Source organism: Hippichthys cyanospilos, chromosome 9, assembly GCF_059441005.1.
Source record: "Hippichthys cyanospilos isolate Australia breed blue-spotted pipefish chromosome 9, RoL_Hcya_1.0, whole genome shotgun sequence".
NCBI classification, from domain to species: Eukaryota; Metazoa; Chordata; class Actinopteri; order Syngnathiformes; family Syngnathidae; genus Hippichthys; species Hippichthys cyanospilos.
Genome location: NC_142377.1, coordinates 14136671 through 14157937, shown reverse-complemented (window position 1 = coordinate 14157937; position 21267 = coordinate 14136671). Strand labels below are relative to the sequence as shown.

At 40.2% G+C, this 21267-nt stretch overlaps 1 protein-coding gene across 5 annotated transcripts in view; it reads right to left on the bottom strand.

Annotated features, from left to right (window-relative positions):
• foxp4 (forkhead box P4) overlaps nucleotides 1-21267 on the bottom strand; it is a 112290-nt gene that overhangs the window by 45906 nt on the left and 45117 nt on the right. For all 5 annotated transcript variants that reach the window (XM_088422964.1, XM_088422965.1, XM_088422966.1 and 2 more), the window contains exon 3: nucleotides 8163-8252. In XM_088422964.1, the coding sequence (XP_088279090.1) occupies nucleotides 8163-8252 (90 nt within the window). The remainder of the gene's footprint in view (nucleotides 1-8162; nucleotides 8253-21267) is intronic.

The window sequence follows — 21267 nt, the reverse complement described above, 5'->3', positions numbered from 1 at the left end:
TTCTCCCTTGATGACTTTCCATTCAAACACGAACGAGGGAAAGCCCCACTTTACCTCTCGGATGAAACCTCGGAAGATGGCGATGAGGACGATCTGATATTAAACCGGTGCCTTGGAGAGGGTCTGGGCTCCGTGTCTATATCCAGACAGGCATTATCTCCAAGGAGGGACTAAACTTTGGAAACCTTCACCTTAGATCTGATTGGTGGTCTGTTGTATTAACAAACACCCAAAGCTCAATTCGGCCAAATGGGTCTGGCCCAGTTTAATCAAATTCTATATTCATCACTTATACAAACAGACTTAATAGGCATTTGTCTAGGGGGGAAAAAACACCAATCCATCCATTTTCTATGATTTTTCCTGTTCACGGTAACTTTGATAATATTTGAGAATCAGCCTATCCCAGTTGAGTGTTTCTATGGACATACTTTAAAGTCCCAATTTTAATGCTAAGTGTACTCTAGTGTCGTCTAACCGTGCACATATAAGGACTTTTCTTTCTTGTGGTCTTTCCATAGACAGACACTTTTGAAAGGGACAATTGTGCCGTAGTGGGAATAAACACAGCTGATTTTATCATTCATCATCATAGTGGCTCCTATAATTCCCTTTTAAAGGCATATTATTCAGGCATTTCAGTAAAAAATATGTTGATTTTTTTTATCTATAATAAATTTGAGAACTCGCTTTTTAAACATATACAATTAAGACTGTTTAAACACGCAATATAAAGCTTGCTGTAAACTGACAATGACATCACATGTGCTCAGGGATCAGGTATCAACCAATCACGGCTCACTTGTTCTCTGGGTTTGGTCATTTGACATTTGCAAACTGGGCCATGATTGGTTTGCCACTTGAACCTTAAACATTCTTAGTTGACAGCAGGCAGCAAAATTATTTTTGAAAAGTAGCAATTGTACTAGGGCTGCATCTGAATGAGCAGTGCAAGGAAGCTGTTCAAAATATTCACCTGGGTCTCACTATTTTACTCGCAACCTTAAATCATGGTTTGTTTTAAACAAGGTCATAAAAGGCATGCGTGAGCAACATTAATTGATCTTACATGTTTTAAATATTCCAAGCATACATGAAAATACATATTGCCCTTGTAAATTCATTACCTTTGCCATGCAACTCATTTTGTGAAGTGAAAGGATAGAATACATTCTATTTTATTCATTGGAATTTTTTTAATTAATCAGGAAAGTAATTAGAAATCTGAATATTTTTTCAGCCAAAAAATTGGCATCGGCCTAAAAAAACCTGTATCTCTCAGGTCCTATTGTTAAGAATAAAGATTGGAAGTTGTTATACTAACAAAAAGAATGAATAATAATCATAATAAGTGTACGAAGGTGAATATTAGATACACGCGCATGTGTCTGTGAGCATGCTGCACCGCGAGAAAAGAAGAAAAGCTGCCATAATCACCATCTAAACAGGCTCTCAGTCTAAATGATGTGCACCTTGCCTCTGGGTCTACGGGGACACATAGGAGAGAGGGATAATTGAAAAAAATGACAAGGGAGGAGGGAGAGAGAGGCTGACACGCACCTCCTCCTCCCTTGGTAGGAGCAACCCCTGCCACCCCCCCAGCAGTGCTGTTTATCCCTGTCACTGAGCATTACCACCTCTCCCCTCTCTGTTACTCTCGCTGTCACACACAAACCGTGATGTGGTTGAAAACTTGACTTGCGCATACAACATGGGAACTTGTGTTGTTTGCATGCATGCATGACCCTCCTCTGCAGGCTCGAAGGGATCCTGGCAAAGGGGGAGTCTCCTGCATTCCAAATAAAGTCTCCACTGCACTATACAAAGGAAGCACCATGTTTCTTCTTGAACTTGGACTTGTTTGTACAAAAGCTATCCCCCTTCAGGTAAACAACCTGTCTCTTCTTCTTGCCAAGAAGAGGAGGGCGTGGAGGGGTGGGAGAGTTTTTGAGAGCAAGTGGGCTCTACAAGAGGACTGAAGGAATAAAAAAAAGTAAGTGAAGGAGTCCCTACTGTGTAAAGAGTGTTTGCAGCTCAGGGTCAGAGCACTACTGGAATTAGAAGGGCTTCCATTGTGTGCGGTGAGTACCACTAATCCACGGTGGGGCCAGGGGCCACATTAGCCGGGAGGGGGCCCAATAAGCAAAGTAAAGGTGAGCGGAGTTTGGGTTGTCCTGACCATGGCGCCTCCTCGGATACCAAATTCCCATTTCCCTCAGGAAGACATAAACATTTCATAATGGCATGGAGCCAAATAAGTCAGTCCCAATGGAGGATTCTGTCTAATTACCATCATTGGTATGTGTCAAAGTGATGGTTCAAACTGCATACGATTGCGCAAATGATGTTGGGGATTTGAAGAGAAATAAACTGTTTGAAATGGGGAACAATTGGATTAGCTAGAGATTGCATCACGAGAGAACAAAAAATGTGGCTCTTCTTTCAGGTTCAGGAAGAGTTGACATTTTTTAGATGAGGAGAGATTTTGCACCGAGTCGTCAAGTAAAAAACAACAATATTAGTTTTATGTCGGGAATGCCAAAGTGTTAAAAATGCGTCTTTGGAGGCACACAGATGGGCAATCAAAGTCAGTTACCCATGGGCAGACCTTTAGTTATGAATACTAGGTTCCTATGGGGGGCGATTTGAGGAACGTGTGTCATAATTTTGCATTTTAGTGTCAGTAAAAGGCCTGTTTTTGGCTCCAATCAGTCCACAATCCTCATGAGGACAAGCGGTCAAGATGATATCATAAAGAGGGTGTGTCAGCCAGACAGCGAGACGCATTGCCCGCCAACGAGATGTTTTACTTCTTGGTTAGACATGTCAATACAGTACCGCAAAACTCATATTTATTAATAAATTAAATCGCCAATGTGCCAAAAGTAATTTATATGAAAATATCTAATGGTGGAAAGTGTAAAACTATCATGATCTAGGTCCTTTAAATTTTGTCAGTTACCAAATCGTACGGCCTTAGAGATGTTTTGTTGGCGGTTATGCTCTACTTCTTTTGAATTGGCGTATTGCTCATAGGTGGCAGGAATGTGTAACATGACGACATGTGAGTTATAACGTAGTTTTCACATAGTCATATCGAACTTCCTGCATCTCTCTATATTAAAACACAGGCAAGTGTGAAGGACTCTCCAGAGGCAGAGAACTTTGGAGAATGGTGGGTCACATGGATGGCTATTTGGAGGGGCTTTGGGACAAAAATTTGCTGAGAACACTGACTCAGGGCTCCGACGGCCTATTCGTGAGCTGGGAGCTGTGCACATGCAGACGCACACTCATGCCAAATACTCTCCTTGACAGGGCGCAGACAAAATGAAAACAAAAGAAAACTTCAGAGGACAGTGACAGACCATCAAGTTCAAGTGGAAAATCTAGCCAGTCCCTCCCTCTCTGCCCCCCACCCTCGTCCATCTAACGCCCCAGTGCCTCAGAATAAAAATGACAACACACTTCCAGAAACACACACGCAAACACACACTCGGGCCACTTCATTGGGAAGTGTGAGGAGTGGCTGTTATTGACCATATTTCATTATTGATTTCACTCATGTTTCAAATCACAAAATAAGAGTTTCACACTCCAGCGCTCCCAAGCAGACCCTTCTCTCCATCCCGGCCGGAGCCCGGCCCGATCCCAACCCTCTTCCCATACACCCTTCACAAACTGTCAGGACCCCGCGCTCCCCCCAGCTTTGTTCTGTCCGCCGCCTGTCCGAGGCGTACGCACACACATAACACACCCTCGCAATTCCCCGCACATCAAATGAGAGAAACTGTCGACTAAACACTTTCAGTGAGTGGACAAAAGGAGTGCTTTGGGAAAAACACTTTTAAAGGAAATAATGGAGAAGGGAGAGAAGGGCTGCTCAAGTCCCGCTCTGAGGAGCAAAGCACTCATCTTTTCACATACTTTTTGTTGGTCACTATAAAGACTTTTAAACAATGCACGCTTGAGGTTCTCACATGTGCAGCGGCTCAAAACCTGGAACAACACAGACGATCGGAGGTTTCACTAGTAAAATCTTGCTTTTGGACTGACATGACTCTACGCAACCTACCGTGCGGATGCCAGGCCTCTTCAGATGGCACCTAATTAACATTCCTCTAATGAGTCTTTTCACATTTTCCCCTAATTAAACACGCTCCTCAATAATACATGAAAACAGGACACCTCACTATTCAATTACACACGTATGGGCCGCCGCCAAGTCCGTACGCTAATCTGTATGTGCGCATGCCAAGTGGCGGCATGTTAAGTGTGCCAGGCGAGCAGTGCCAAGTGGCTACACGCTATATGTGCCACCCGCCATGTGAGCGTGTGCCAAAGTGTGGCTGGTGTGCTTCGTGCGGCAGGTCGCGGAGGCTCGCATCATGCTGGCTAATCTGCCGGTTGCCACTGTGTCAGCCGATTGGGCTCCCGCCCACTCCTGCCACCGGCAATTAAGATAACCGTCACACTTAGGTCCAAAATCAACGACGTGATTTGTTTTAGAGGCTGGGAATAATTTCAGGTGTCTACCCTTAATGCTTCTATAATGACGGCATTTTGCAGCGGGGATCTTTCATCTTAATAAGACTCAAAATCTAAACATGTGTATTACAACACAAATTTCACATTTAAAACTGGTCATTTGAGCAAAAATAAATACTGCGCTTTCATTAGCGCCTGACGGATACAGATAATTTTTTTAGTCAATTCAGGCAGCTGGAATTGAACTTGGAAACTCCAAAGCGGATGTACTAACCACTCATCCACCGAGCCACAGGGAAGGTGGTTTACTAGGGAAATTCTTTGAAAACCTGGTTCATCGATTAATTCACCATATAATCAATAGGTTAATCGATTATTAGAACAATTTGTTAGTTTCAACCCTATATTTCTCACCCATCCATTGCTTGAAAAAATTTACTTTGTTTTTCATAAATAAATTTAAAAGATTTTGTCAGAACTTTCAATGCCCGATTAATAGGTCGCACCCTGGCTTTAACACATCAAATCATGGCTCAGTGATTTAGGTCTTAAATTATGACTTACTGTATGACTGCATCCCACTGGCAGCACGTGATGGACCAAGACATGATCATACAATACAATGAATAACTGAGAATGCATTTGTTTCCATTATTAATTTAATTTCATCATCTTCAAACATTAAATCACACTATTGTAACTTTATTGCAGCTGCACTTCCATTGGACGCCATCAATTGTAGCCGCAATTGCCTGTCGACAAACGTAAGCTATTGTCACATTTCTCCTGAACGTGACACGAGACAGTGACAGACGCATACACACGCGCGGACACAGAGTGGAGTGATAATATCTCACACAAGCAGTCAAACACAAAGACCATCTCAGAACGACCAATCATAGAGCAGATAGAATCATTGCGAATCTTTCGCTCGCAGTCCAGATCCTCACTTCCATTACAAATGAAGAAAAAGAAGAGAAATATGATGGAGAATAGGCGGGGGACACAGGTGTGTGTGTGTGTGTGCGTGCGTGTGTGTGTGTGTGGGGGGGGGGGGGGGGGGGTAGTATTAGACTTGTTGTCAGCATAAACCATGACTTCAGAGAAGTCAAGACACAAGACGAAGTCTTCCCCCTCTCTGTCCCTCGGAGAGAAGGGGGAAAAAATCTAATTATCAGGCTCCTAAAGATCTAATTATTGTCTGACACTCATTTGCATGTGAGAGAGCACCCCAGGAACAACCTGACGACGACCATTTTGTACTTGGTACGGACCACTCTTCCACTGACCATCAAAACCTTAAAGTATGATGATACAATTCATTTTAAAGGCATATTTTTTCAAATATGCACAAAATAATGAAGCAAATGCTGATACATAAAATAAGTACACTAAAAGGACAACCATACAAAACAAGCAATAGAAGCAAAGCATTGACAAAAAACACAAAAGAGAAAATTATACAGTATTCAACACACTCATTAATGATAAAATACTTGCTTTGAACTTATCAGTTTTTACTATTTTAATCTCCTTTGCCTGATCAGCATACCAACTATTCTGTCAATTTCATACATTATTTTTAGGGATTCACCGAATTTTCGGTCACTGAAAATGTCAAAAGAATGTATTTTTGGTTTTAGGACTTACTTAACCATACTTCTGAAAATAAATGTTGTGGTGTCATGAGAACCAGCAGGTGTCTGTCTTGAATTTTACACAAGCAGACATTTACGCTAAGTAGGCAACGACTGTAAAGCATTTCAGCAGGTTCAGAAAAGAGCACTGAGTGTTGATGCTGAGTGTGGCCCTACAGCAGTGTTTCTCAATTATATTTTGCCAGGCCCCCCCTAAGAAAATAAGGTTATCTACAAAAAATGTGTAAGTCTACCTTTTAATTCTTTTTAACTTTAGCAAAAGAAAAAAACAATATAACTCAACTTTCAACAACTGTTGAAGATATTTTAAAACATTTATACGAGCATTTATACAGCTTAGTCTAAAATGGAAAAAAAAACAAGTGCATCAAATTGCCTAGAAACTAAAAAAAAAAGAGAAAAAAGAAGATGACCATTTCTTATTTTATTTTATCCCCCCCCCCCCACTAACTGAGAAGCACTGCTCATACATACATAATTACACACCTATACATTTTTCAGATCAATACCAACAATAACAGTGATACAATATTAATATATAATTTAGCCGGAGTTGTTACATTTCACTATGATGGCCTTCCTCTTCCCTTTACTTCTTAAAAATGTTGTTAGAATACATTTTAATATTTTGTTTATCATGTTTTAAGACAGACTAACACATTGTATAGAGTATATAGATTGAGTGTGCGACTGTTTAACTTAATTTGATGCTACCTTAACATCATATCAAAGTGTGTTGATGTCCAACAACACCATCTCCAAGAATTCCTAGTAAATTCTTGAGAGAAATGCAACTTTTACTTTATGTTGCAAGCTACAGACATAAACCTAGAACAAGTAAACTGGTGCGGCAAAATACGTGACTTAAAAAGAAAATTTGACTATTTTATATATTCTGAGGATTTATCTGTTCATAAGAACCACGCCTAAGACAAATCTTAGTAGATCGCATTTAAATCACAAATTACAACCTTCATTTTGTTCACTGAGGATACACACATACACACACCCTGCCAACACACATCCTAGAGTGCACTGGCAGGATGTGTGTGACCATTTGAGCTGACAGCTGAGACAACAGAGATGTAGCTCGGGTGCCCTGGATAGTGCAGGGAGGCTAACAGGCCAGGCACCAACAAACAAGACAAACAAGACAGAGATGGAGCGAGAAAGAGAGAGAGAGAGAGATGGGGAAGGGGGGGGGGGTGTATGTGTAGAGAAAAAGCGAGGGAAGGAAGTAGAAGGTAACACCCCACATCAGAATGTGCACATGAGGCAGGTCGAGTGGACGTGTGTTCCATCCATGTTTTTTTTAATCCAAAACTGTCATTCCAGGTTACTGATATCACTTCATGTCCGAACAACAGAAAATAAAAATATTTGAATACCATTGTATCAATGTTGTTCTTCCCATTGCCTTTGCGGTTTAAAACAAGGAACAATGTTGTCATTTCTACAGCCACAAACTGAAAGAAGCAGCAGTGTAGATTGAAACCATGTGTCACTTCCTTAAGGCCGTGATGTTATTTTGGTTATTTTATATTCAACTACACTGCTGTGTAAATCTAGAATTTGTATTAAAAAAACAAAAAACAACCATGATCATGAAACAGTATAAGTCACGTCGTTTAATCTGGATTTCAATCAATAAACTCTTTATGATTCCTGTTCAGGTTTTGATTAGCGGACCTCATTTCAAGATGTTATTTTTTATTATTATTATTTTGACACTATGTACAATATTTCAATAAAAATGTCACAATGTTTTCGACTATTATTATCATTGAACGCCGCTCTCTTTGTTTTACCGTCTGTCTGATGACTTTACAGTCCAAAGACCCCAATGTGAACCGAGGCTACAAATCAAACTGCCCCAATGTGACAAAGGTGATAAAAAGGAGGAAGCCCGAGCAATAAGGAAGGAAAGATATGTGCCTATATCACACTGTGTAGTTGACATGGACACAGACCTCTGCACATCTGTGTGCTAGCGAGTGTGTTGAAGTATGCTCTGACCTGCACGGGGCTCTGTTTGACCTCGTTGCTGCCGGGGGAGTTGAGTCCAGAGGCCTGCTGGAGGAGGAACTGTCTGGCCGCCTGAAGAGCCTGCAAGAGTTAGAACGGACATGATGGGAACATGGACACGTGGAAACACTGGGTCAAATGGTGCTACGCAGCAGCGGCGCATCCTAGGGCATGCGATTTGGAAGGGAACCATAAATACGACTGTCGTGTCGAACACGATCGGCGTTTATTTCAAACAGAATCGAATTTGTAACTTTTTGGTTGTGTAGGAAAGCACACGCGTTATACTGTACATGAGACAAGATACTTACGATATGTTGTTTTAACGTTTTAAAGTCACTTCTTTGCTATACTTGCCTGAATCACCTCAATGTTGATTCAACATAGATAATTATGTTAAGATTATGTTCATCTTAACTGATGTCAATGAATAATTCCTATGCACTTATATGCAGTTTGAGTGAATGTTAAAACATTGCCTACGGTTAATAAAGGTGGGAATCATTCACATATTCTTAAAAATAAATCTATTGAATAAATGCGTATGTATTAGGGTTGGGCAATACGTTTAATTCATTCGATTCATTTTTTAATCATTTACCATTTAGAAAAGAGCTAAATTGTGAAATTGGGGTTTTGCACAATAGTGTACAATAGTATTTAATAATAATTAATAATATTAATAAGTTACTAATTCATCGTGGCAGTCAATGAATAGCTTTGAATACGCTATAGCTGATTTTAAATCAATATTATTATTGTTGTCTGAAAATTAAATGTAAAATTTAACACTTTTTAAATAAACCAAAATTAATTCCTACTTCACTAGCTTTCTTTTTCACAAATATTGATATTGCTGACTCAAGTGTGATTTTATGGAGAATTTTCAACATAGCTTCAGGTGAGTTTAATTGTGATCAGTTGGCATTTCTTACTACAGATAATCCTGGAATTTTGCTTATCTGATAAGCTGTAAAGAAAAAAAAGAAACTTCTTCTGGCAGCAATTTTGGAGTCAGCATGCCAATATTAGCTATAATCAACAGAATCCCTTTTTCCAAATTGTCCTCTAGTATGTTTCAGAATACAAACAGATGGGACCACGTAATTTGTATTTTCTTTGTAGAACCTCTGTTTATATATACTCAGCCACAAAACAAAAACATGCTTTTCAACTTTAGACTGAAAAGTATGCAGTCTAATACTGGCCACTCCCTTCAACGACATATTTGACTCAAACTCTCTATAAGTTACTTATCTCCTCCAGTCATTACAAATGTCCTATTTCCAATATTTGGTCCTCCCTCGCTGCCTCTTGCAGTCTTTGCCACCTCCTCTTTATTTTGTGTCTCGGTCCTTCCACCGTTCAAAATGGGTTGTCCATATCCTCTGAAGCAGAAGTGTGTCAGGATATCTTCATGTGTGTCACTCGCACAGTGTTTATCTGTGTCGGAGTGATGTAAGTCGACCCCGATGCACATTAAAGAGCCTTGAAGAGTCGCGAATCCTCCTTTTCAACTTTTCTGTCTTCATGGACTTTCCTCAACTTACATCTCCTATTTGTTCACAAACAAGCATTCACATTATTACAATATGGAGCCGTTTGTAGTGTTAAAAGTCCATAATAGCGTGCTATTGTCAAGATAAATCCGTTCCAGAGGCAAAGGTCTTTTTGCTGGAATGTCTGAACTGCGCCGAAAACAAAACAAGAAAACACCCTTTTCAAAACACCACAGTTGAGCACACACACACACACACACAACCTCGTGACGGAGGGTTAGAGAGGGGAGACAGCAGGATGCACATTTGCTTCCTCTAACTCAAAGGGGAAAGGTTCCTTAGTAAATATTGATTTATGAAAGTCTGTGCGCACGCGTGCGGACACCACAAATTAACGGTCGCAACTCGGGATGTTCCTCGGCGTCAATCTTACGCAATCGAAATGAATTCTAAAGCATCATTTGACAACGAGAGAGAAGAACGACGTTGTGAAAGAGGTACTGTATAATGTCAAATATTTAATGAATTGTCAAATGAGACGCTCTGGCACATTAAGTAATGTCTAATTGCAAAAACAGAGCGGGAGATTAGAGGGAGGCTGAAAGAGACAGAAATGCTCTGTGCAGTCATAGTGATGAAAACCATCTGGAAGGAGCGCACTTGCGACTTTTGCTGAGACCGCAATTAAAACACACATACACAGATGTGGCTGTGGACGCGCCTGTATACATACACACACACTTGAATTTTAACACTTGAACAGGAAAAAAAAAAAAAAAATCACGGGAACCCCCCTCCCATTTACTGGTTTGACCTCAGCATTAAAACAAGCACAGACACACAGACATATATACACACAACCGCCCAGTTTGTTGGCATGTGGTGTGAATTAGGCCTTGAACACCATGTCTGCCCGAGAGCGAGTGTGCGCTTTTGTCTCGGTGTGTGCGAGTGTGTGTTGGCAGGAGTTGGGAAGCCATGTCTGGCAACAATAAAGAACAATTCCACCCAAATTACCACCCTGATTACCACTATATTAAAGAACCATTTATGGCTTTCATAAACGCTAGAACAGAGCAGAGGTGATGCCTGTCTCCTCTCCTCCGCCGCTATTCATAGATCTGCTTATGAAAAGCATGTGACAAATACAAAAAAAAAAAAAAATCAATAATGCTTGCAAATACATGCTTGCCTTGATGAGTTTAATTAACTGTGGCACCCCCCCCCCCAAAAAAAAAAAAGTGTGACTTATATGCATGCACTGTACATCATCAATTTTTCATCATTGAAATTAACTGTACACCAAAAATGCTTTTAACACATTCACTGCAATTGGTGTTTAAGCCCACAAGTTGACAGTTACAGTTTCCATTCAAAAATGTCAATTTTACTTCTCTGGTAGTGGATGGGTTAATACAAAAATAAATAAATAAATAAAACAGAGTGTTTTTTAAAACTAACACCTAGACTCAAACCCCTGAATCCCCAAATCCAGGGGAGTACTTTTGTCGAAAAGCAAGTCACAGTCCAACAAATGAAAAATCCAATTTACTCATAATGGTAAATGTCATGCACTTTATCTACCCCGTATGTTGTCAAAAGAGCTTTACTAAGCCATCAAACTTAATTCATGGAAACCTAATCGTTGTGCCCCAACAACAGCAAGTGTGCTAAAGGTGCCACGTTAACATATAGAAAGGTTTTCATTTTAAACTAAAAATCGTTTACTTCAACCTCCAGGTTCCCCCACTGAGCAATGGTCAATGATAGCAGGCTAGCGCGCAGGCTAAGTGACGACAAAGCTCGTAGGGTTATCATAAGGTAGCACAAGGTCAGCAGAATCTCTGACCAATTGAAATTAACACAAGTTTAAGTGATTATCGACCATGAAGTTTTTATTTAAAAAGGCGGATGCAGATTATCCCTAAAACACCTAATATCGCCGCCGATATTTTGTTTGGCTCATCATAGGTCTATCCCTAGAGCAGTGAATTTTGCAAAGCCTCGATTCCCTTCGGAAAGAGAGTACTTTTCATGCCGGCCTCGCAATCGCTGCGCTTACTATAAATAAGATTAATATCTATAAAACTGGTATAAATATATCTGTAACGGTATCCTTTTTAACATTAACAAAAGAAAAAAAGCAATATAAATAAACAACTGTTGACTACTTTTTTACAGCATTTTTTTACAGGTTAGTCTTAAACAGAACAAAAAGTACATCAAATTACTTGAAATAAAACAATGCCAATCCTTATTTTATCAAAGTTACACTTTATATGGAAAACACAAACCCTAAAGTGATGTAAGTCAAGGTACCACTTTACCACAAAAAGCACTGTGGCCATTAATGTTTGAATCTTTTAAAAGTGCAAAATACTTGACTACAGTTATTAGAGACATTTGAATGTTCTGAAAATCCCCTGTGATTTAAATGTTATTTAGATGTTTAGGACTGAATATATACTGTGTGTTTTAAATCAATAACAGCGGCCCCATTATTTGCCAGATAATATTTGGCCCAACTCACAATTTCCACACAAAAATGGGAAACGAGCATACAATTGAGTCTGAAGCGGGAGGGCACATCTCCCAGATTCCACAGTTGTGGCAGTGCGAGTGTAAACACAAGTTGTCTAGATATATAGTGGATATGTCTACAGTTTTACTGTTGGCAAACAGTAGGATGATGCACTGCTTGGTGACTTATTAAAAGGCCGTGGATTGGCCAACTGCATACACACAAATGCGTCTTACATATAATGTCATGTTAACCTTTAGAACTCTTTAGTGCAGGCCAAGTTTTATTTCTATTTTTTTTTGTATTCTTATACATGGGGTAAATGATAATATCCTCACCCAGCCTATTTATTTGTGTCCGATGTTGTGTCCGTTTTGTCTCAGCAAGACGACGAGGTGAATTGAATCAAATCCGAACATGTCCTCTACTGAGCACACTAGGACTCGGTAAGGAACATCTGAGTCCAAAAAAAATGATGTGCCGGGTCACAGAAGGAAAATACTGCTATGTAAAAGTTACTGGAATGGCATTCACACACACTGGGACACAATTATGCACGCACACTCATTTCAAGGTAGTCAAGAAGCTCTCCTCGTTGTTGACCCTTCTCACTCATTCCTCATCTCTCATCTTCACCTTCTCTTTTTCTCTCTGTGACCTGGGTGAGCTGTAGCATTGTAACACACACACACACACACACACACACACACACACGCACACACAACCAGCTCCTCCTAAACGGGCCCCCCACCCCCAAACCCAACTCTCTGTTCCCCCTGTGGCATTCCTGGGGGCGCACTGCACCTTTAAAGAAAATATGAGAGAGGCCTAAGAGGGAGGCCCAACAACAGAGTCTTTGTGCTGCCGAGGAGCACACACACATGCTCACAAACATCCACACACACGCACACATCAATGGTGTCAGACAGGTTTTATGAGAGTGAGAGAGGTAGGAGGAGGAGGAGGAGGAAGGGGAAGGAGGGGTGAGGAGGTCAGCGCTCAGCTTGGAGGCCTGAGAGCACACACTGCGAGTGTGTGTGTGTGTGTGTGTGAGTGTGTTCTTCTGACTTGTCATCGCTCCCCTCTGTAAATCATCGCCTCTGACACAGCCTTTAATAACAGCGCATTTTTTTAATCCAGCAGGGTCACCCACATACACACACGCGCACGCAGCTATGGTCAGGTCCAGTCCCACCCCGTAACAAAAGTCGATAAAACGGCTGACAACAAAGTTTTATTTTAACGAGTTTGCGAAGGAGGGCCATTAAAGAGCGTCCGTTTGGACATTTCATTTAGCTCGGTCAAGTAAATGATGATTTTTCAATGGGGGGACTTCATGTGGAAATGCGGGATGATTTCTCCGGCTGATGCTTGATTTCTACACTTTCCTCGGGATAGACGATTATTGACGCTGATATTCAGCATTTTGAAGAATATCGATATGGATCCTTTTTTTTTGTTTTTAAATCCGACGGACGATAAAAAAATCAATTTAAAACCGTGTACACCTCAGGGAATTATTCATTGAACTTTGCCGTTAACTTCTTAGGAGATGTTGCTGAATCTAGGCCTTTTTTTATTTTCATATTTAAGGAAGAAAACTAAGGGGAACTATGGTATACACTGGTGTTTGCCTAAGTTTTCATTAAACTTCTTTAAACAGACTTTGAAGGTTCCTGAACTTTTTATTGGAATTTTCATAAGACAAGAGCAAACAAAACAAAACAAATCTGGGTTATTGTTAGCAAACGCATAGAAAATCTGAACTAGTCGATAAACAGATGCTTTAACACACCGGTTCCTAAAATGAAAACAGGTTTTCTGCACACAGTACTTTTTTTCAAATTAAGTGCAAAAAAATTGTAATGTGAAACAACTTATTTCTACATTGTGTTATGATGATTCCTTAAAGAAAGTAATTTTTTTAAACGAATTTGAATTGACTATGGTGATGATATCTTTCCACATAGGAGATATTTTCTGGAATGTTTGAATATACACATTGAGGTACCACAGAAAATATAGTTCCAAAGTTAATTATGACAACACCTTCTTTAACTGTATTGTTTTTAATATTTTGTGCTGTTAGGGGGTTAAAAAATCACAGTGGGTACTTAATAGGAGCAACACTGCTTTAAGACATTTCAACAAAGATGAGCTTTTACCATTTTTTTAAAGTTTGATGCCAATATTTCCCTCCTTTGCTAAAAATTAATATTGGCTCTAATTATCTGCCTCCTTAACTATTAATAATCAGTTATGGTCCTGAAACAAACAAAGGAACCAAAAAAAACATGTCTGCCTATATTTTCCTCTGCACATAATTTGTCATTGTGTCTTTAAATTGTTGATATTTTGACCATTGCTCAGAAAAAAAAGGTTTGGATGAGCTTCTATTCACTCAAATAGAATGTGTATGTGTACATATCTGGTTCAGGTTGCTAAAGCAAACAGGTCTGTGTGTGTTGCGTGCGCTCGTGCATGAGTGTGTGATGAATCTGGTCTCTAATCCATCCAGTGTGTTTGGGTGAGACAGGCAGAGAGAAGCAAAGTAATCTAAACAAGAGTGAAGTTTCGAATAGGGAGGGAAAAGACAGGTGGGTACCATATGTTGGAGTAATCCATCAGCGCTGACTGAGGTCCATTGTTGATGGGCAAAACGAAACAAACGTGCCCCCCTCTCACCTCCCCTATACACCAAGCATCCACTCCTCATCGCGCCCTCCCTGGTCGGTAAACAGTCCCCGGGGCGAGCGCAGGGTTGCTGTCCTTGGGGGAGAAGGAGGAGGCAGGTGGTATCACATTTCTTCACTTTGACCAAGAAGAATTCAGGAGGGGGGGTGAGAGGCCCACTGTTTGAGCTAAACTCAGCAAGTGCACTAAACGCGTCGCAGGTACAGTATGTCTGAAGGGAGAAAGGGCCCTAATACACTTCTATCCATACAGCTCTAGTCCCCCCCCCCCCCCCCCCCCCCCCCCCCCAGGGGAGGGCAAAAAAGAAGGGGATGGATATAGCGGGTGAAGACGCAGAGAAAAGCCCGTCACACCCAGCTGCTTCTCTACAGGCCTGCATGCTTTCTGATTTTGGATCGGCAGGAGACATAGCTTCACGGGGGAGGGGGCGGGGCTTATTTTCCTCACAATCTTTTCTTTAGTTTCGTCACTTTTTCGGGGGCTGTTATTGAAGCTGAAAGCCAAGCTAGAGCTGGCTCAAAGCTGCCCTTCCTCCAGGGTCACCCCCGTGATCCCGACTATCCTCTGTCCACTGGGCGTTATCGTTATTGGAACGCCAAACCAAATCCGTTTTTACTTTGACTGACAGCCTACGACTAGCAAAGTCCTACTTGTTTCTCGAAGATTCGTGACTTTTTAAGAGAATACCATTTTGCTGTGGTCATGTATTTGCCTCCTTGGTTATTTTTATGCAATTTTCACCTTTTTCAAGTCCTTCTGAGAGTGTGCCTATTTATTTGTGTCCACCGTTGGACACAACACTCAGCAAACAGAAAAGGTAATGACATTTCACCCAAACACGAGACATCATTGGAAAGACCGGGATGTCCTCTACTGAGCACGCTAAGATTTAGTAGAGAAGCTCAAATGAGTCAAATGTTATAGACCAAAAGCAAACATCAATTATGATGGACACAAATTAATTTGCTAGGTTGCTTTATTATGTTACATAGGATTGAACGTATTTGAGGGCTAATTTCTCAGTGACACAAAGTCAAAATGTCAAACTCTCAAATTCTCGTGTCAATCTGTCTATCTAGTTTCTTTTAGTCTAGTTTCCGAGCCCACTGTCCGAATGAATGTGACCCATTTCAGGAGCTATTTCAAGAGTCCACAAATGTTTAAATCCCTGTCAAAAAGTACCAGTAAAAAGTTTTGAAACACCTTTAAATGAAAATAGTCTAAAATAGTGGGAGTATGTGGATCCCTGGGGGTACATGAATGCACTTTAGAGGGTGCGTGTGATTTAAACAGTCTTCGTGAATATCTAACTTAATGATTTTTAATGCCTTGGCAGGAATCGTGAATTTTTCCTTTTCAAACTAAAAGAAATTCAGTTGGTACATGAAGAGCATGATCTATGTGTTTATTTGGTAATACATTTTATAAAGATACACATTGTCATTAGTGCCACAATTTTATGTACTGGATGGCACAGCTCTGTGTTTTAAGCCGTTACTTACTCATCTAAGAGAAATATTTTACAGGGGGTAAATAATTGAAAAAGGATTGAAAATTACCATTCTAAAACACATTAAGAGGTCAATAAAATCGAGCTATTAATTCTTGATAGTGCACAGCTGTGAAGTGAATGTCATTCCAGCTCATAAAACATCATCCACATCATAAAGATAACTGAGAAAATTTCAAGATGTGCAAAGCTGTTATCTGGGCAAAAGGGTGCCAATTCTGAAGAGTATAAACCATAAAACAAAGCTTGGATGAACATTTCGTGTCGTCTAAATAATGTCAACACATCTTCATATTGTTGATGAGTTAAGTATCAACCGAAAATTCATTAAATTAAATTGGAGGGTCTTTCCAATATATATGTTTCATTTATTGATGTGTGCCGCTATGCTGCATGAAACAGAGAGATAAATAAGTTAATGCCATGCGAGATCATTAGGGGTGCCGTGGGAAGTTATTTTCGCTTAATTCGATTATTCGTTAATTAAAAATGAAGGCCTGCAAGAATCAGCCTTGTATAAACTTAAACAAGCCCACATTCATACTGTCAGCAAATTTATGACAAATATGGGAAGAGATCATCATTGCTTCAGGAGCCATACTATGTGATATTTTTTTTGGTCTCAGGCTGAAATAAAAGAGGACCCAGACGCTTAATTGACCTTTGGAGAGTTTAAAACAGTGCAGTCAATATTTTTCGAGAGGTGGGCAACAGCTTTGGAAAAATACGTTAAACAGCTGGCAACATCATTTAATATAATATGCGATTAGTGATGCCAACTGTCATAGTGAATCCGTCAACAAGCAACCAACTGAAACTAAATAGTTGAATTTTGTATGGTTATTGTTGCTATGGCGCAGACTTCTCAGAAAACAGTCAGTGGATCAACATTTCCCCACGGTAAACATATATGAATAGGGTGCAGACGGAGTCAAATCCTGCTAAAGCGCCTCAATTTTACAGTGAGTTACAAAGAGAAGAGAGCGCGCCAAGTTTTTGCCCCGTCCGTCCGAGTCGTCCTCTCCTCGCGCAGGGCTTTTCTTTCTCTGGAATTAATCAACTCCCTGACCTGCGCTGCAAGCATTTGTTTCCACTCAGAGCCCAGTCAAAGCGCTTGCCCACCTTTCGAACGGGAATGGCACCGCGATCTTTTGCTGAGCCGCAGCTATCTGGGACACCTACAGAAACATCGGCCGACCGCAGCTATTTAATGTAACGTTTCCGCAATATAAAGGCTTAGTTAGAGAGCTGAGGTTTTGAAACGGCTGAAGCTAGGCTTCTCTGGGCCCAGACTGACCATTAAAGAGAGGAAAGACCGTGCTCCAGAGCCAAGGCAATAAAAACTCACAAACTCCAAAAGGAACATCAAAATATGCTGTAATGCTCGCCGATTTGAGAGTTTTTTTTCACATCCTATTTTTCACAAAAAGCGACCTGTTTGAAAATCCAGGAAGGACGTTGTTTTCCAGATGGTTCTCTTCAGCGCGAATGGAATGAGAAAACCTCCCCTTCCCGACACTCATCTAACGTTTCTATTGATTCGCAGGGGTATAGCCGTGGTCATAAATGCTCAATGTCTAAATACCCAGGACTGCTTTATATCATTAGATAATTTACCGTCACACACGCATGTCAAATCTTAAAAAGTAGTAACAACCAGGGCGGGATCTAGGGCCAGGCAAGATAAACGTTATTATTCACACGAATTTAATGCAGTTCAATTTCCACATATCGTAAAAAAGAAGGCAAACAATGTTGGTACATTTTATATTGAATCAGAGTTATAGTAAATACGTTTTCAGAGTAAAAATTTGGCGAGTTATTGGGGAGTTATTGAGTGGTGGAAGGTGATAAATGTTACACATTTTCTGGTTTGGACAGGCTGTAAATGTATTATTAAAATAGACATGCATTAAAAAAAAAACTGGTAATGCCTGAAATTTTAGGAGTGTTAGAATTAAATTCAGGGGTGCTTGAGCACCAGAATAAAATGGGCTAGAAACAAGGGAAGAAGGGCCAGAAATATAGCAAAACTCCCTTTCTATCAGTATAGAGTAAAAGGGGCTTCCACTGTAGCTTGAGCCTCATTGCAGTCCATGCGACTAATTGATTGCAAATAGGTCTACACATACACGTCATACATTATATGGGAATATGCAGTTTCCCCGTGGTTTCCAAAACAGCTCGCTTGGCAAGAGAGGAAGGTCTCACTCCAGACAGACTCAAGCCAAAGCGGAACACACACACACACACACATGCATTGAGCCTCCTATTAGTTCACCCTCATCATGTATAAGCTCGGACAGTTTAGTAGCTTGGTCATGCTCCAGGGCAAAAAAGGCCACTTTGCTCTTATTTGGTTGACCTCCGGAGTTGAAAACTCTCCTCCTCCCCTACAAGAAGAACCCCTTAGAGGGGAGCCTGTGCGGGCCCGGCCATGATGAGCACAAGTTCCAGCCTGGCAACCAGGTCGCACATATGGAAGCCGTTTAACTGCTATTATTAATAACCAAAAGGAGAGAGTTAAAAAAATTGAACTAATAACACATGTAAGAAACTGCCAAGACCTGGCTCAGGAGACAGAGTGAAAGCACACTTATATGTAAACAGAGACTGTCTGTCATGTGCACATGAACACACAAATACACATGCACACACGCACACACACACACTCACAGGAAGACGAATGTGTGCACACAAAGGCAAATTGGTTATTTCGTCAGTGGCCTGTAAAAGTATTGCCCGCCTGCTTTGATAGAAATAAACTTCTTTTATGTTTTTGGTTCAGAGAGTTTTTACACCTGGTTGTGGCTTTGGGGCAAGACACACCCTTACAGCCAGCCCTACACCACACACACACACACGCAGACAAACAGCGGAAGTGGTTGGCTGCTGTGCAAAGTGTGTGTGTGAGAATACACACACACACACATATATATATATATATATATATATATATATATATATATATATATATATATATATATATATATATATATATATATATATATATATATATATATATATACACGCACACACACACACACACACACACACACACACACACTCCTCTGTTACTCATAGATAGAACAATGCCCACATGATGAGCAGACATTCACTGGCTATTTAGCAAGACTTTAGACATGCTATTGTATGCATTGCTGTGTACCTATCTACTGTAAGCATGTGCATCTGTTTGTTTCCTGGGTAACAACTTTGCCGCTATTTAATTGTCACTCAACCTCCCCTCGATGCTTACCTGTCAGTGGCATGGTGAAGTGGTGTAATGAAGGACTTTGAGGAGGAGAAGTGAGGCGTCACGTGACCGGTTTGAACCATTTGTAGCTAAAAAAAAATGTATCAAATGATTGCTACATTGACTGCTGCTGGTAGGAAGTATTGCATATACACAACACCACAACAGAATCTTGCATTGGTCATTGACCCTTCTAACTAATGCCCTGCAGATTAGCAGAACAGTCAACATTTTAGTCCTTCCTCCAAAAAAAAAAAAAAAAATTCATTTCAAGTCTACCACCGCTTGTGTGCGTGTGTGTTATTTACCTGCCAGCACAGGCAAGGCCCTCTGAGCTTAAGTGCTTCTAAACACTCCCATGGCAACCGAAGCCAACCTCAGCACTCCAGGTGCCCAGGCAAGTGTGTATAACTCAGTCTCCACAACAAAGACGGGGCACATACATACACATGATTACACACAGACACACACACATCTCCTTTTTAGCTGGGTTGCTATCTGTCTTTTCTTGTCTCCGAGCCTCTTGGCTGACTGGGTCAACCAAGCGTGACTGTGTCCATGCAGGCTTATCTGGCCCGCTGAACCATCTCTTCAGTCCGTCTCCGATTTATCCATGTAGCCTTGTCGCTGGATTGTAGACTCACGACAGACAGCGAGGCGCTTCAAGTGTGTTTTATACACTTTTGAGCCACTCATACTTGCTATGATGGCATTTTCCATCTGCTCAGAAATGGATAGAACTGTGGCTGCACCTGATAATCGCAAAGTAGTACGTAGAAAGAAGTGAATGAAGGAATTCAGACTCTCAGTCTCAATGAAATGCAAAAAAAATAAAAAAATAAAATAATAATAAAAAGAATACAACAAAGAAAGATACTGTACATGTACGATGGACATTAACCATCTAAATTAGTTTGTTACTTTTTCGTTCAAAATGTGAAAAAGAAACAAGTGGCTAAGGGTTGTAATTTGATGCTAAAAAATAAGAAAAAATAAATTAACAAATTTGGAAACACTCCCTATTTCTGTTTTGTTGTTTCTTTTATGTAAACATTTGTGAATTATTAACAAAAAAAAGTAACTAGCTATGCTTCCATTACAGTTAAAAGCAGTATTTGTACAATTTTGATCAAGTACAATTTGGAATTGAAGGTCAAATTTAGCCGATTAATCAACAATAATCGATTATCAAATAAATTGGCAGTTTAATAATTATCAAGTAAATGTGTGACAATCACACTTAAAATGTACTTGACTTTGCAGCCATAACGGCCCTCAAACAGAACAGAAAAGTACAATTGGGCACACGATTAAAATGTTGTTTGACACCCCTGAACTATTGTGTTTAATGAAAACATGTTGTTTGATTTTACTTTGACCGAACCAGTGACTGAATCACTTTAAAAATGCGTAATAATGATTCATTGTTGTTTTATCACTAAATAATATAAATTAAGCAATAGTAATGGTTTATAATCTTTAAATAAGGAAACTAAGTTTTGTAATGCACTTTAATACAATATAAAATGATATCTGATTATTCGATTAATCAGCAGAAAAATCAATGGAAAAATAAATTACAAACATATTAGATAGTGACAGCCCTACTTTTGAGG